An 11185-nucleotide genomic window follows, 5' to 3' on the forward strand; every position below is an offset into this window, starting at 1 on the left:
GTCCCAGGACAGGGACTCATTGACAATAGATATTACTGGAATATACAAGGGTCTTGCCAGAATCCCTCGCTATGATTGATATATTTGTAGAATAACTTATTTTTTAAATTGTTTCTACAGTTATACAAGACTATGTATTTAATTCCCTATGTATTCACATTCACATTCACGTTTAATATAGCCATTCTTATTTATGCATTAATTTGTGATCTGAATAATGTTAATAAATTATTAGGGCAATTAACCAATTATTAAAATAGTTGTAGATCATTATTCTGTTGAAATTATTAATTTAACTCGTTGTTTCAGTGTAAGTATGATGCCGCCACAACAGGATATGATAAGGCAGCACCAATAAAAGTAATTTGGATGAAATGACTCAAATAAATATGTCACAAATGTTCTGTCAATGAACTAACCAACAACTAATTATCTAAAATTACTGCAATAGCACAGTGTGAGTTCTGTTATGGTACCATTTTTTTCTCGACACAATAAACTACTTTGAATGGCCTCGCAGTGCAGTGCCTTTGGAGTGCTGAAAATCCAAACCTTGTATTACAAAGCCTAAGTATGTCTAATATTTTGACATAACGTACTTTATCCTATCTTTAAAATGTCTTCTTCCCCGCTCTTCATAATGCGTTCCTGCAGTCCCTGGAGGATAGTGGACGACTGTGGAGGTGCTTTCACCATGGGTGCAATTGGAGGAGGGGTGTTCCAGTCGATCAAGGGCTTTCGTAATGCCCCTGCAGTGAGTTCAATACTTAATAACAATAAAAATAATAATAAGGATGATTCTCATTTGGTTTTTAAAGGCAGAATTTCAGCAGTGTTTTAATGTTTCAGGGTGTCGGACACAGACTGAGAGGGAGCGCAAACGCAGTGAGAGTAAGAGCTCCCCAGATTGGAGGTGAGGATATCTTCTCGTTTAACCATGAATTGTTTCCTTCAGTGTAGCACTTGGAATCTGAACATGTATTTGTTGCATATTGGAGTTGAATAGCATCATTCTTTGTGCATATTAAATTATTTACCTGCAAAAAGTAATGGTTTGTTATATTTCAGTAGCTAGAGCTCAGTTATTTCATAGAATTACTGATGGTTACATTTTCTTTGCCTACAGCTAAAATCATACATTAAACCAGACTTCCAAACACTCACTGGCTGCTTTTGGGTGGATTTGCAGGTAGCTTTGCTGTATGGGGAGGGCTCTTCTCCACAATCGACTGTGGTTTAGTTCGCTTGAGGGGGAAAGAGGATCCTTGGAACTCCATAACAAGTGGTGCACTGACTGGGGCCATCCTAGCAGCACGCAGTAAGAGGAAGCTCGTATGGCACAATTAATTGGACATCACCTTCCTGTTATCCTGACCACATCAAGGTAACTAGTGTGACTCAATGAATTTTGTGTGATTCTCCAGGTGGGCCGTTAACTATGGTGGGCTCTGCCATGATGGGGGGGATTTTGCTCGCTCTCATTGAGGGTTTTGGGATCCTACTAACAAGATATACAGCACAGCAGTTTCAGAACCGTAAGTACAGTTGATTGAGTTTTGCAAATTATATTTTAAGTTGCTATGATCAGTATTTTTATATTAAAAATCACATGATTACTAGTGAAACGTGTCACTCGTAGTGAATTATCACCTCTACAGTTCCCCTCAGTGTCTGAGCATCTTTCATCTCACAGTTTTTGTTTTGGTTCACTCTCATCTCTCTCTCATAGCAAATTTCATCACCAAACAGCAACAGACAGACAGTTTGCAACTAACTGGTGGACATAGTAAAATAATTTAAGAGCCACATATCAATGTAGACCATGTAGAGCTAAGAGGATGAATATTGGACTTTCACTGGTGAACGGAAACGTGACTCAAAATGAATGCTAATGTTTTTCTGTATGTGCCGAGTGTGTAAATTGGCAATTGTTTTACAACAAGTTCGGATTCCATCAGTGCCTCTCGAACACAAATGGTCTCACTGTATTATTTCTAATGACCCACTATAAAATAGTAACCGTTAGTGGATGACCACAATTTGTAACTGGTAGTCTACTGTGGCAGGCTGCAGCACTGTGAGAACGGACACTTTAAACACATAGAGATCATTGTGTTGTTTTGGGCTGTATTTTTAATATTTCTGTGAATAACGTCAAGGCTCCTACAGCAGAGTTCAAATGGTCTGTAATAGCAGAAGATTTCTGAAAAGTACAGTAAAGGTCTGGTGTTTGTTCTTTAGAAACCACATATAAACAATAGACCAGAAACGCAGAGTTCTGAGTAAGAGTTGACTCTCATGTCTGGTAAACTGGAAAAGCTCTTGTACTTACTGTGGTGCCAAAACTCTCTTTTAATTTACACATAGTGGATGCAACAACTTGTAGCATTTTCTCTGAAACTTGTGGAAAGGTATAGGCCTTTTTCACAGCAGACATTTTGATTTGTTAACCAAAAACGGAATAATGGAACAGCAGAAATTGACTATATATAACGGTCTAAGTGCATCTAAAAGAAACATACATTTTACATCTTTTTTTTTAGTTATTAGGGTATTCACAAAACAAATAAATAAATAAATATAAATATACTAAAAACACAAACTAACAAAACAACAGCAGTAGATACAAATAAAATATAAATGGTAAAAGCTACATTAAACAGGATACTGCCGTAGCGACCTGAAAAGTTAACCTCCCTCTTGTTTTCTTCAGCTATTCCTTTTGCAGAAGACCCCAGTCAGTTACCTCCAAAGGATGGCGGTCAGCAGCAGCAGCAGGAGGCGAAGGGGCAGTTTCAGTAGAGACCAGCTGTGGACACAGTGAGTCAGACCAGTGGATAGTGGCTGCAGAAGGTATCACCAGGAGACTGAGATACTGGTACCTACAGCGGTGTCAAGTAGTTGCACTATGTTCTTAAACCTCAGGGGTAAATTACTGCCAGTTTTAGTTATTTATGAGTGAATGTTTGTATGTAAACAAAGATCCTTCTGACGAACCTCATGTTTGCACCTCCAGCATCTCATGCAATGTATTTTCCATTAGTGATTATTCAGTCTTCACTGTGACATTTATGAGTTAAAGCGGCAGTAGGCCAACCTTCTGCTGCCTCGTATCACTTTGCTAAGCCCCTCCCTCCAAACCCACACCTTTGAACGGCAACCTCAGGCCTCGTGGCTCCCGCTCTCCAGAGACCCCAATCCCTCTGTCTGTGATTGCACCTTGTCTTTTCAAAGACTCCCCTCCAGAGCAGAGGGGGTGGTGGGGCCCCGAGGCTTCAGGGGCAGCTGCGACAATGTCTAACAGTGGGATGAGAGGATGGTCCAGACATCTTGTCCAGTACTGCCTCCAGCAACCTGTGTTGCTGCAGCCTGAAACCCTGAATCGCAGGAGCCGGGCGGCACGCGCCGTATCTATTTGCAGTCCATTCCAAGCCTTCTTGATAAACGCAGACAATTAAGGTTGGGACATGCTGTTTGCCAGCAGAACACCGCGGAGGCGCGAAGCAGCGTGAGTACGACAGATACACCAGCAGCGACGACACACCACACCAAAGCCACACCACGACACCGTGAGAGCTGACAGTGGCCCCCTCGCAAGAAGTGTATGTGCTCGCGCGAACGCTGTTGTGTCAGGCATCGGGCCTGTTCGCGTTGGCCCACTGTGTGTCGGCGATGCAAACATAATGTGCCCGAAGCTGTGTGTGGAGCCGGGACATGTTGACATACGTGTTTGTTTGTTTTTTTTACTATTGTTGGCAAAGGAGGGATTGGAAATGTATCACAAATTGTAGTATTTTCTGCCACTGAATCAGTGTTTCACCATCTGAAGGACATGCATTAGTGTCTGCATGTGTCGAACAGTCAAAATGAAAACACTCTCTATGAAACGACCTGTGATTGGCCAACGGGCTAGCTTTACTGAAGCCTGAAAACGGAGCCAAGAGGAGGGGCAGAAGCCTAGTTTTCTCTCTGACCACTTGAACTATATTATGCTGAAAGGTATCACATTTTTGTCCAATGACACCAAAAAAATATCATAAAGTATAAGATTTAAATATGCAATTCAATTTGATTATTCAATATCTAGGCATTTATTTATTATTAGTTTGACATTGTGGGAAATACACCTTAAAAAACTAGACAGAATCCACACCTAAAAACTACAATTTGATATTTTACCAGGTAGAGTTTTTTGTCAGGGGGCAGTGTTTTTCTGGAGTATGGTGGAGTTGGCATCAATCTCCTCATGTAACTCTTGGCAAGAAAGAGAAAAGGCGTATTTCCCAAACAATTTTTTCCCTTCCAAAGATTTTATGCACAGATTTAGTAAACAGTGATGTGTGTAAGGCAGAAAGGTAGAGTAATAAGAGAAATGAGATGTCTGTGACATTACAACACTGTGTTTGTGCAGTTTTTAACATGGGGAGTGGCAATCTGAGAATATGTTTCTTTAATTTAATTTCTTTAAAGTCTTGAATTCAATGTCAGTTGTGACAATCAATGCAAAGAATTGTGTATGTTTTTAAATAATGTGTTTGCAAACCTCATTTCATTCTTTGTCTGCAGTATCACTTTATTAAGACTTTGCCTCACCCGGCAGCTTTTGTAATTTTGAATCTTTGTTCAATAGTTTTTATCTTATATTAGAAGCACGAGCAAAAATAATGTCTCTTCCTCAATACTGAAAAATACGGATGAATTCCTAGAAAATGATGGCTTGAATTACTTTGTTCAGTTAGTCGGTTATTATCTCTCACACCTCGTCACTTTGATCGCTGCATTATCCATCGAGCAACCAAGCACTTTTAATCTCTCTGTTTTCTCAGAATGGTAGCATCTGCACAGAGAAGAGGAGAGATGATGCAGTGTGACTGTGTTTTGCTTTCGAAACAATGTATAGAAAGAATGTTTATTTTGTCTATTGTCTTAATATATTTATCTTGCAAAAGTTGAGAAAAAACAAATAAAGGCATCAAATGTCCTTTAAAGCTTGAGGTGGTGTTTTTTTTTTTTTTAGCTTTAAAGCCTCAAATGATGGAGTGATGTAATATAATAACTGGTGCAATCATTACTTGCACCTGTCCTGGTATTTACTGTGGAAGCACGCCCCCTGCCGACTCTCTGCTGGTACTGCACCCAGCGCCTGCTTCTGTCCACGATCCTGAAATAGGTTTCTCTAACTTGCATTAAGTTAGGCATCCTAATTTTTCTATCCTGACAAAAACGTCTTAATATCCCCTTTTGTTCTGTTTAACTTTGCAATAAAACCCCACAGAGCCACAGGGTTTCTCCTGAGTCTACCTCCACCTTCTCCTGGAAAGATTTCCACTGTCATCCTTTTAAACGGCTCAACTAGTTTAATCCCCACGGCTGACCACCGCGGGTATGGGGACGAGTTTGTTTTAATAATCCTCACCTTTATGTGCCTGCCTAGATAAAAAGCAATTGCAGTTTTTCATTTACACTCGAAAGAAATTACCAGAAATTGGATTTTGTATATATATAAAAAAAATTGGATTAATTGGATTTCTAGGCTACAAGCAGGCGGTGAGCAGGATGGCCCGCAGCCTCTCAGCTGCACCGGCTCGCTGCATGTGGATATGAAATGACAGGCTGCAGATGGTCTTTTTTTTAAACTCTTAGAAAGTTATTTCTTTTGGGGGGCCAAATTCATATCTGTGATCCATTACGCATCGCATATCCCCTGAGGAGGAGTTGATGGTGGGTTTTCTGAAGTGATTTCGTGGTGTTAAACTGCGGACATGGATGGGGCAAAGAAAGGTAGGGACTCCTTCCGATGTCTCTGAGGTTTGCACACAGTAGAAAATAGAAAGAATATTATTAGTATATGTAGTAGTATTTAAAGTTTTAATGCATTACAAAAGGGAAAGGCTCACTTTACTGTAAAGGTATGTGCGGAATAGAAATCATGGAACAAAGCAGGCCTAGGTGGCAGATTATCTTTTCTGAAATAATACATCCAGATATTCAGTTAAGGTGACAACATCGGAACATAGCTCATCCTGATAGTTAAGCACGTTTGCTTCAGTTAAAATAAAAGCTTACTTTATACCTTTTAAAATAATAAGATGCACTACTGGCATTCAATATTTCCACAAGCTCTTATCTGCCCATATTATTGGCTACTAATTTGTAGTTTTTACATGGCGATATGGAGATAATAAAATGTAACTGCAGGCCTATTCTATGTGGAGGGAATTGCCAACAGGTGTTCATGGGCCTACATGGGGATAGTGCTGGGCTAAGTGCTCCCAATAAAGAAGTAGGTCACATCTGGTCTTATAATATGAGGCCTTCAGGACAGAATACCTGCCTGTTACTACAGCCACGATTCAAATCCCTTCCCTTCCTCCTTAGGATAATAAAATGTGGGCTCCTATTAGCAATGAAATAATTACATGGTGTGAGAGAGGAATGCAGACACACTTATTGCTCTATTAGCAAATAACTATTTACGTCTATCACACCCTTGATGTATCATTTACTTGCTCAGAATAAAATAATTGACACCATAAATCTTTTAGTTGTCACTGCCATATTTTAGATTTCATGTTCAAAGATGCTTTAAAACACAGAATAGCATAATGACTGTATTTATTTTTTGTTTGTTTTTTGCCAGATGCCCCCCCTGGGGGCGATGGAGGAAAATCAGACACCCTCGGGTCCACTGGCTCAGCCAGAAAAAGAGGAGGGGGGGCCAAGAAGGCGATGCAGGCGAACAAGTCCGCCCTCAGGGCCCCCCGAGCCCTCTGCTGCCTCACCCTCAGCAACCCCATCCGCATGGCGGCACTGGCCCTTGTAGAGTGGAAATATCCTTCTCTTGTGTATGTCTATGCAAACAGTCCTTAATATGATGCAAATGTATAATGTGTTGATGAGAATGTGTTGGGGTGTAGGCGGGATGATTCACTGCATTCACAAGGTCTGTTGTACCCTTAACTCTTATCCTCAAGCCCTTTGATATTTTCATTCTACTTGCCATTTTTGCCAACTGTGTGGCCATGGGTGTCACCAAGCCATATCCTGATGATGACTCCAATGCTTCCAATCACCAACTGGTGAGTTTCCCCTGTGGAGATACAGATAACAGTAGCTTAACCTAACAAAAAAACTGCTTGAAACTACATACAGTATATTACCAGCTTCTAGAGGATGTTGCACTTCCAACACAAAAACTCCAAATAAAAGTACACAACAACAAATGTAACTATCAACAAAAATCACAACACAAAAATGAACAGAATAAAATGTAAAACCTGGGAGAATATTCTTCCTGCGTAGGAAGGAAAGAAAGGAACTGAAAAAAGAACATACTTGAAGGTATTTTCAGTCTTTAACCAACAGTGAAGGGCCTTCCATTAATTCCCTTATTTGTATGATTGATGCATTCATGCATACACCTATGCATACTTCGCTTTAGTGATGCACAGACAAATACCTAGATACCTAGATCAGTCGGTTAGAGGACACGTAAGAGGAAAAAAAAGGTGTTTGAAGAGAGATCTGAGAGGGGCAAACATGGAGAACATGACATGAAGTGCGAATTTCAAACAGATCCTGGTGCTTTGATCATATATATCAGGTGTAAATGGTGCAAGAGAACTTCATCAGGCTGCTGAAGTAGCACTCAGCCCTTGGAAAGGGTAAGAAGTTTAGAACTTCATCCCTTTAAGGGGAATGAATGAAGCTGTCAAGATGAAGATTTTGTATTTTCACTAAGATCAAGTATCTCTGTTCTTGTTTCAAAACACTGACTCTCACTAAGAACATCCTGCTTATATTTTTCCTTCTCATGTCCTCTGAGCAATTTGAGGACACTGATAGATATATTCATGATTTGTGACAAACATTAGCTTTACAGTTTTTCCTGAAAAGAATCAGAATCACTTTATTGGCCAGATATGTGCACACATTTTTTTTTTTCCCACGCTCTCAATGTAAAACCTTGACTAAATTATACATGTATATAAACAAGCAAAAAACAATAACATTTGTAGACAGTAGACAATAGTGCAATGGTGCAGAGTGCAATGGATGCTGAGAAAAATATATTACGTGCAGGTTTCTTTATGTACATGAACAGTATTCAGAAGGCATTTTGCAGAAGGTAGCAACAATTAGTGTGAAGGTGACTTCCATGTTGGATGATAATGCTATTAGAGAGAAAAATGTGTGTGTGACCTCTTTTAGGTGACCCTGTCCTGTCAGGGATCATGATTTACTTAAACACCAACCATCTGCCTCATCTCTCTCTTTGTCTCTCTTATTTTCTTTCTTTCTGATCAAGTTTTCTTCTGTACATTATAAATTACACAATGGCCAAACTGAAAACAAGCCTGTTTTTTTGTTTTTTTGGTGTAGTGGAAATATGAGCCAATATGACCCAACAAAAGCTTTATATATATATTTACAAAACGCCACATTATTGTTAATGCATTATTGGAAACAACTCTTGCCTTGTTAGTTAGAGAGGACAAGTGACCAAATATTTGAATTTGATTTTAGGTCATTTTAGTTAAAAGGCTTGCAAGGACACACACTTACTGTTGCAACAGGATAGATGTTAGTAGATCCCTTTATTGGATTGTACAAAGGAGGTGAGCTGACAGTTTTAACATACACTTCCCTACAGGGACTTGCAGTACCACCAGTTAATATCATCAACTTTTGGATCAAGTTTTGGTGAATGTTACAGATTTTTGTGAATTCCACTCATCTTACATTAAACCACATTATGCCTGGATTATAGTGTCATCTTGAGGTAAAAGCCTTAGTGACAGTGGGAGCAGTGATTAGAAGCATTAAGTTGAAGGGTACAGAAAACGGATTCGGTTACAGGCTTAAGCATGTTAGGCACTAGGTTAAGAGGTTAGAAAGCCACTGCAGTCAGCCTTTAATGACAACACACATGCATGAAAACGTCAGTTAATACCACTTATGGCTGTATGTGTCGAGGGGAAATCAGGAGTTTCTAAATGTCTTTATATGACTGTGACAATAACATGAAATTTTCTCTAGCACCCCTTCCTTATTTATTTCCTTTCAGACGCACTGACGTATGAAAAAGGTCATTCCAATTTTGCCAAACATCCCAAATTGCCTTTTTTTTTTTGTTCTTAGGAACAAGTCGAGTATGTCTTCCTCGTCATCTTCACCATCGAGACGTTCACTAAAATTCTTGCCTACGGCTTAGTCATGCACCCCAGCGCCTACATACGCAGCGGATGGAACTTGCTTGATTTCGTTATCGTCATTGTCGGGTATTTTTGGCGCTTCATATTGTCACCATTTGCAATCAAATGTTCCGTCACTAATGTGAGTTCAACAAGCTATTATGTGTTGTCTGTGCAGGTTGTTCAGTGTCATGGCAGAAGCCATGACAGATCACAAACCGGGAGAGGCCCATCATGCTGCAGGAAAACCTGGAGGCCTGGATGTCAAAGCTCTCAGAGCATTCAGAGTGTTGCGACCGCTTCGGCTTGTATCTGGAGTGCCAAGTGCGTTCATCCTTCATTACAGTTTGTTTCAGTGTGTTTTTTGCATGTGTGTTCCTGCCTAATCCCACATGCAGCATTCAAAAGTGTGTGTTTGCCTTGTCAGGTTTACAGATTGTGTTGAACTCCATCATGAAAGCCATGGTCCCTCTTCTGCACATCGGTATGTTGGTAATGTTTGTCATCATCATCTACGCTATCATCGGCTTGGAGCTTTTTATCGGCAGGATGCACAAGACTTGTTACTCCAGCAGCACAGGTCACTGCTCTATAAACTAAAACAGATCTTGCACGGTGTCATTATTTCACGTACATGTTGGCTCAATGCCTCCTGCTGTTCTCTGCTCTAGGCCTCATGGTGGAAGACGACCCGTCACCTTGTGCATTTGCCGGAAACGGGCGCTTTTGTGACGGGAATGGGACTGAGTGCAGGGGCAAGTGGGAGGGTCCCAATGGCGGCATCACAAACTTCGACAACGTTTTCTTCGCCATGCTGACAGTATTCCAGTGCATCACTATGGAGGGTTGGACAGATGTTCTCTACTGGGTACACAGACATGTTCCTGGATCCTCCACAGTTTTACATCTGTTTGTTGTAATTGAAGATACTTACCTCTACTTTGTCTCTCTGCATAGATGAATGATGCCATTGGCTTTGAGATTCCATGGATTTACTTTGTTTCTCTGGTCATCTTTGGATCCTTTTTCATTATTAATCTTGTATTGGGTGTGTTGAGCGGGTAGGTAGCTGCTGCACTGCGGGCCGTAGCTTTCTGTGCATTAATTGTGTTATAAGAAATAAAATGAACCCCTTACATATGTCTTCGGTGCTTCATGAGTTTGTGTTTGTGCACAGAGAGTTCTCCAAGGAAAGAGAAAAGGCCGTAGCCCGTGGTGAGCTGCAGAAGGCGCAGGAGAGCAAGCAGATGGAGGAGGACATGATAGGATACATGGACTGGCTCATAGAGGCCGAGGATGTGGATGAAGAGGGAAACAAACGTTAGTTTAACACATATTGCACACACTCAAACCAAAACATCCACATTCAGCTTTGCCTTATGAATAATCTGCCCTCTGTTTTACTTCAAAGGTGCTGCAATCGCAAAGAAAAAGATGATGAAGAAGTTTGGCTGGTATAAGCACAATGAGGATGGTGGAGGTATGTCAGCTGTATGTCAGCTGTCATTGATTGTTGTTATGTTTATTTTACATTTTTCTTTAACAGCCAGTGCTTTATCTTAATTTTACAGCCGAGTCAGACTCAGACGATGACATTGCATACCTCGACGATGACAGTGGTTTCTGTGCTTCTCTCATGTAAGGCAACAGAGAAATAACAATACTGTTTTGATTCATCACTGGCACGCAGGCGTTAATGAAGTCTGTTCATGATTTGGACTCACATTTTCTTGTTTTCTCAGGGCAAAGATGATGGCCAATAGCTTCTGGTAAGATTTGTTTTGTATTATTTGTATTTATTTTCTTCATTTTTTCATTCACTTTAACAATGCAGTCCAGTAAATGATGAGTTGATATCTCCTGTTATATTATATTACAATATTAAGCTTATATACATAAATATTGTGTTTATTGTGCTGTAATGTTCACACAAAGCGTAAATGGATTTAGGAAAACACACTGTATCTTTGCAAAGGCTCATATATTTTTCT

At 40.2% G+C, this 11185-nt stretch overlaps 2 protein-coding genes across 2 annotated transcripts in view; both read left to right on the plus strand.

Moving 5' to 3' along the window:
• The window catches only part of timm17b (translocase of inner mitochondrial membrane 17 homolog B (yeast)), a 4359-nt gene extending 1007 nt beyond the window's left edge, over positions 1–3352 (plus strand). The window contains exons 2-6 of the mRNA XM_035657050.1: positions 655–754; positions 850–913; positions 1190–1318; positions 1425–1535; positions 2714–3352. Coding sequence (XP_035512943.1) covers positions 655–754; positions 850–913; positions 1190–1318; positions 1425–1535; positions 2714–2802 — 493 coding nt within the window. The 3' untranslated portion in view covers positions 2803–3352. The remainder of the gene's footprint in view (positions 1–654; positions 755–849; positions 914–1189; positions 1319–1424; positions 1536–2713) is intronic.
• Positions 3353–5762: 2410 nt separating this feature from the next.
• LOC118323904 (voltage-dependent L-type calcium channel subunit alpha-1D-like) overlaps positions 5763–11185 on the plus strand; it is a 20196-nt gene continuing 14773 nt past the window's right edge. The window contains exons 1-12 of the mRNA XM_035655972.1: positions 5763–5781; positions 6641–6843; positions 6975–7079; positions 9142–9281; positions 9373–9518; positions 9622–9774; positions 9866–10062; positions 10152–10255; positions 10372–10514; positions 10606–10674; positions 10766–10832; positions 10937–10963. Of these exons, the coding sequence (XP_035511865.1) occupies positions 5763–5781; positions 6641–6843; positions 6975–7079; positions 9142–9281; positions 9373–9518; positions 9622–9774; positions 9866–10062; positions 10152–10255; positions 10372–10514; positions 10606–10674; positions 10766–10832; positions 10937–10963 (1373 nt within the window). The remainder of the gene's footprint in view (positions 5782–6640; positions 6844–6974; positions 7080–9141; positions 9282–9372; positions 9519–9621; positions 9775–9865; positions 10063–10151; positions 10256–10371; positions 10515–10605; positions 10675–10765; positions 10833–10936; positions 10964–11185) is intronic.

Source organism: Morone saxatilis, unplaced genomic scaffold (assembly GCF_004916995.1).
Source record: "Morone saxatilis isolate NCDOM2014 unplaced genomic scaffold, NCSU_SB_2.0 Contig15, whole genome shotgun sequence".
NCBI lineage: Eukaryota > Metazoa > Chordata > Actinopteri > Moronidae > Morone > Morone saxatilis.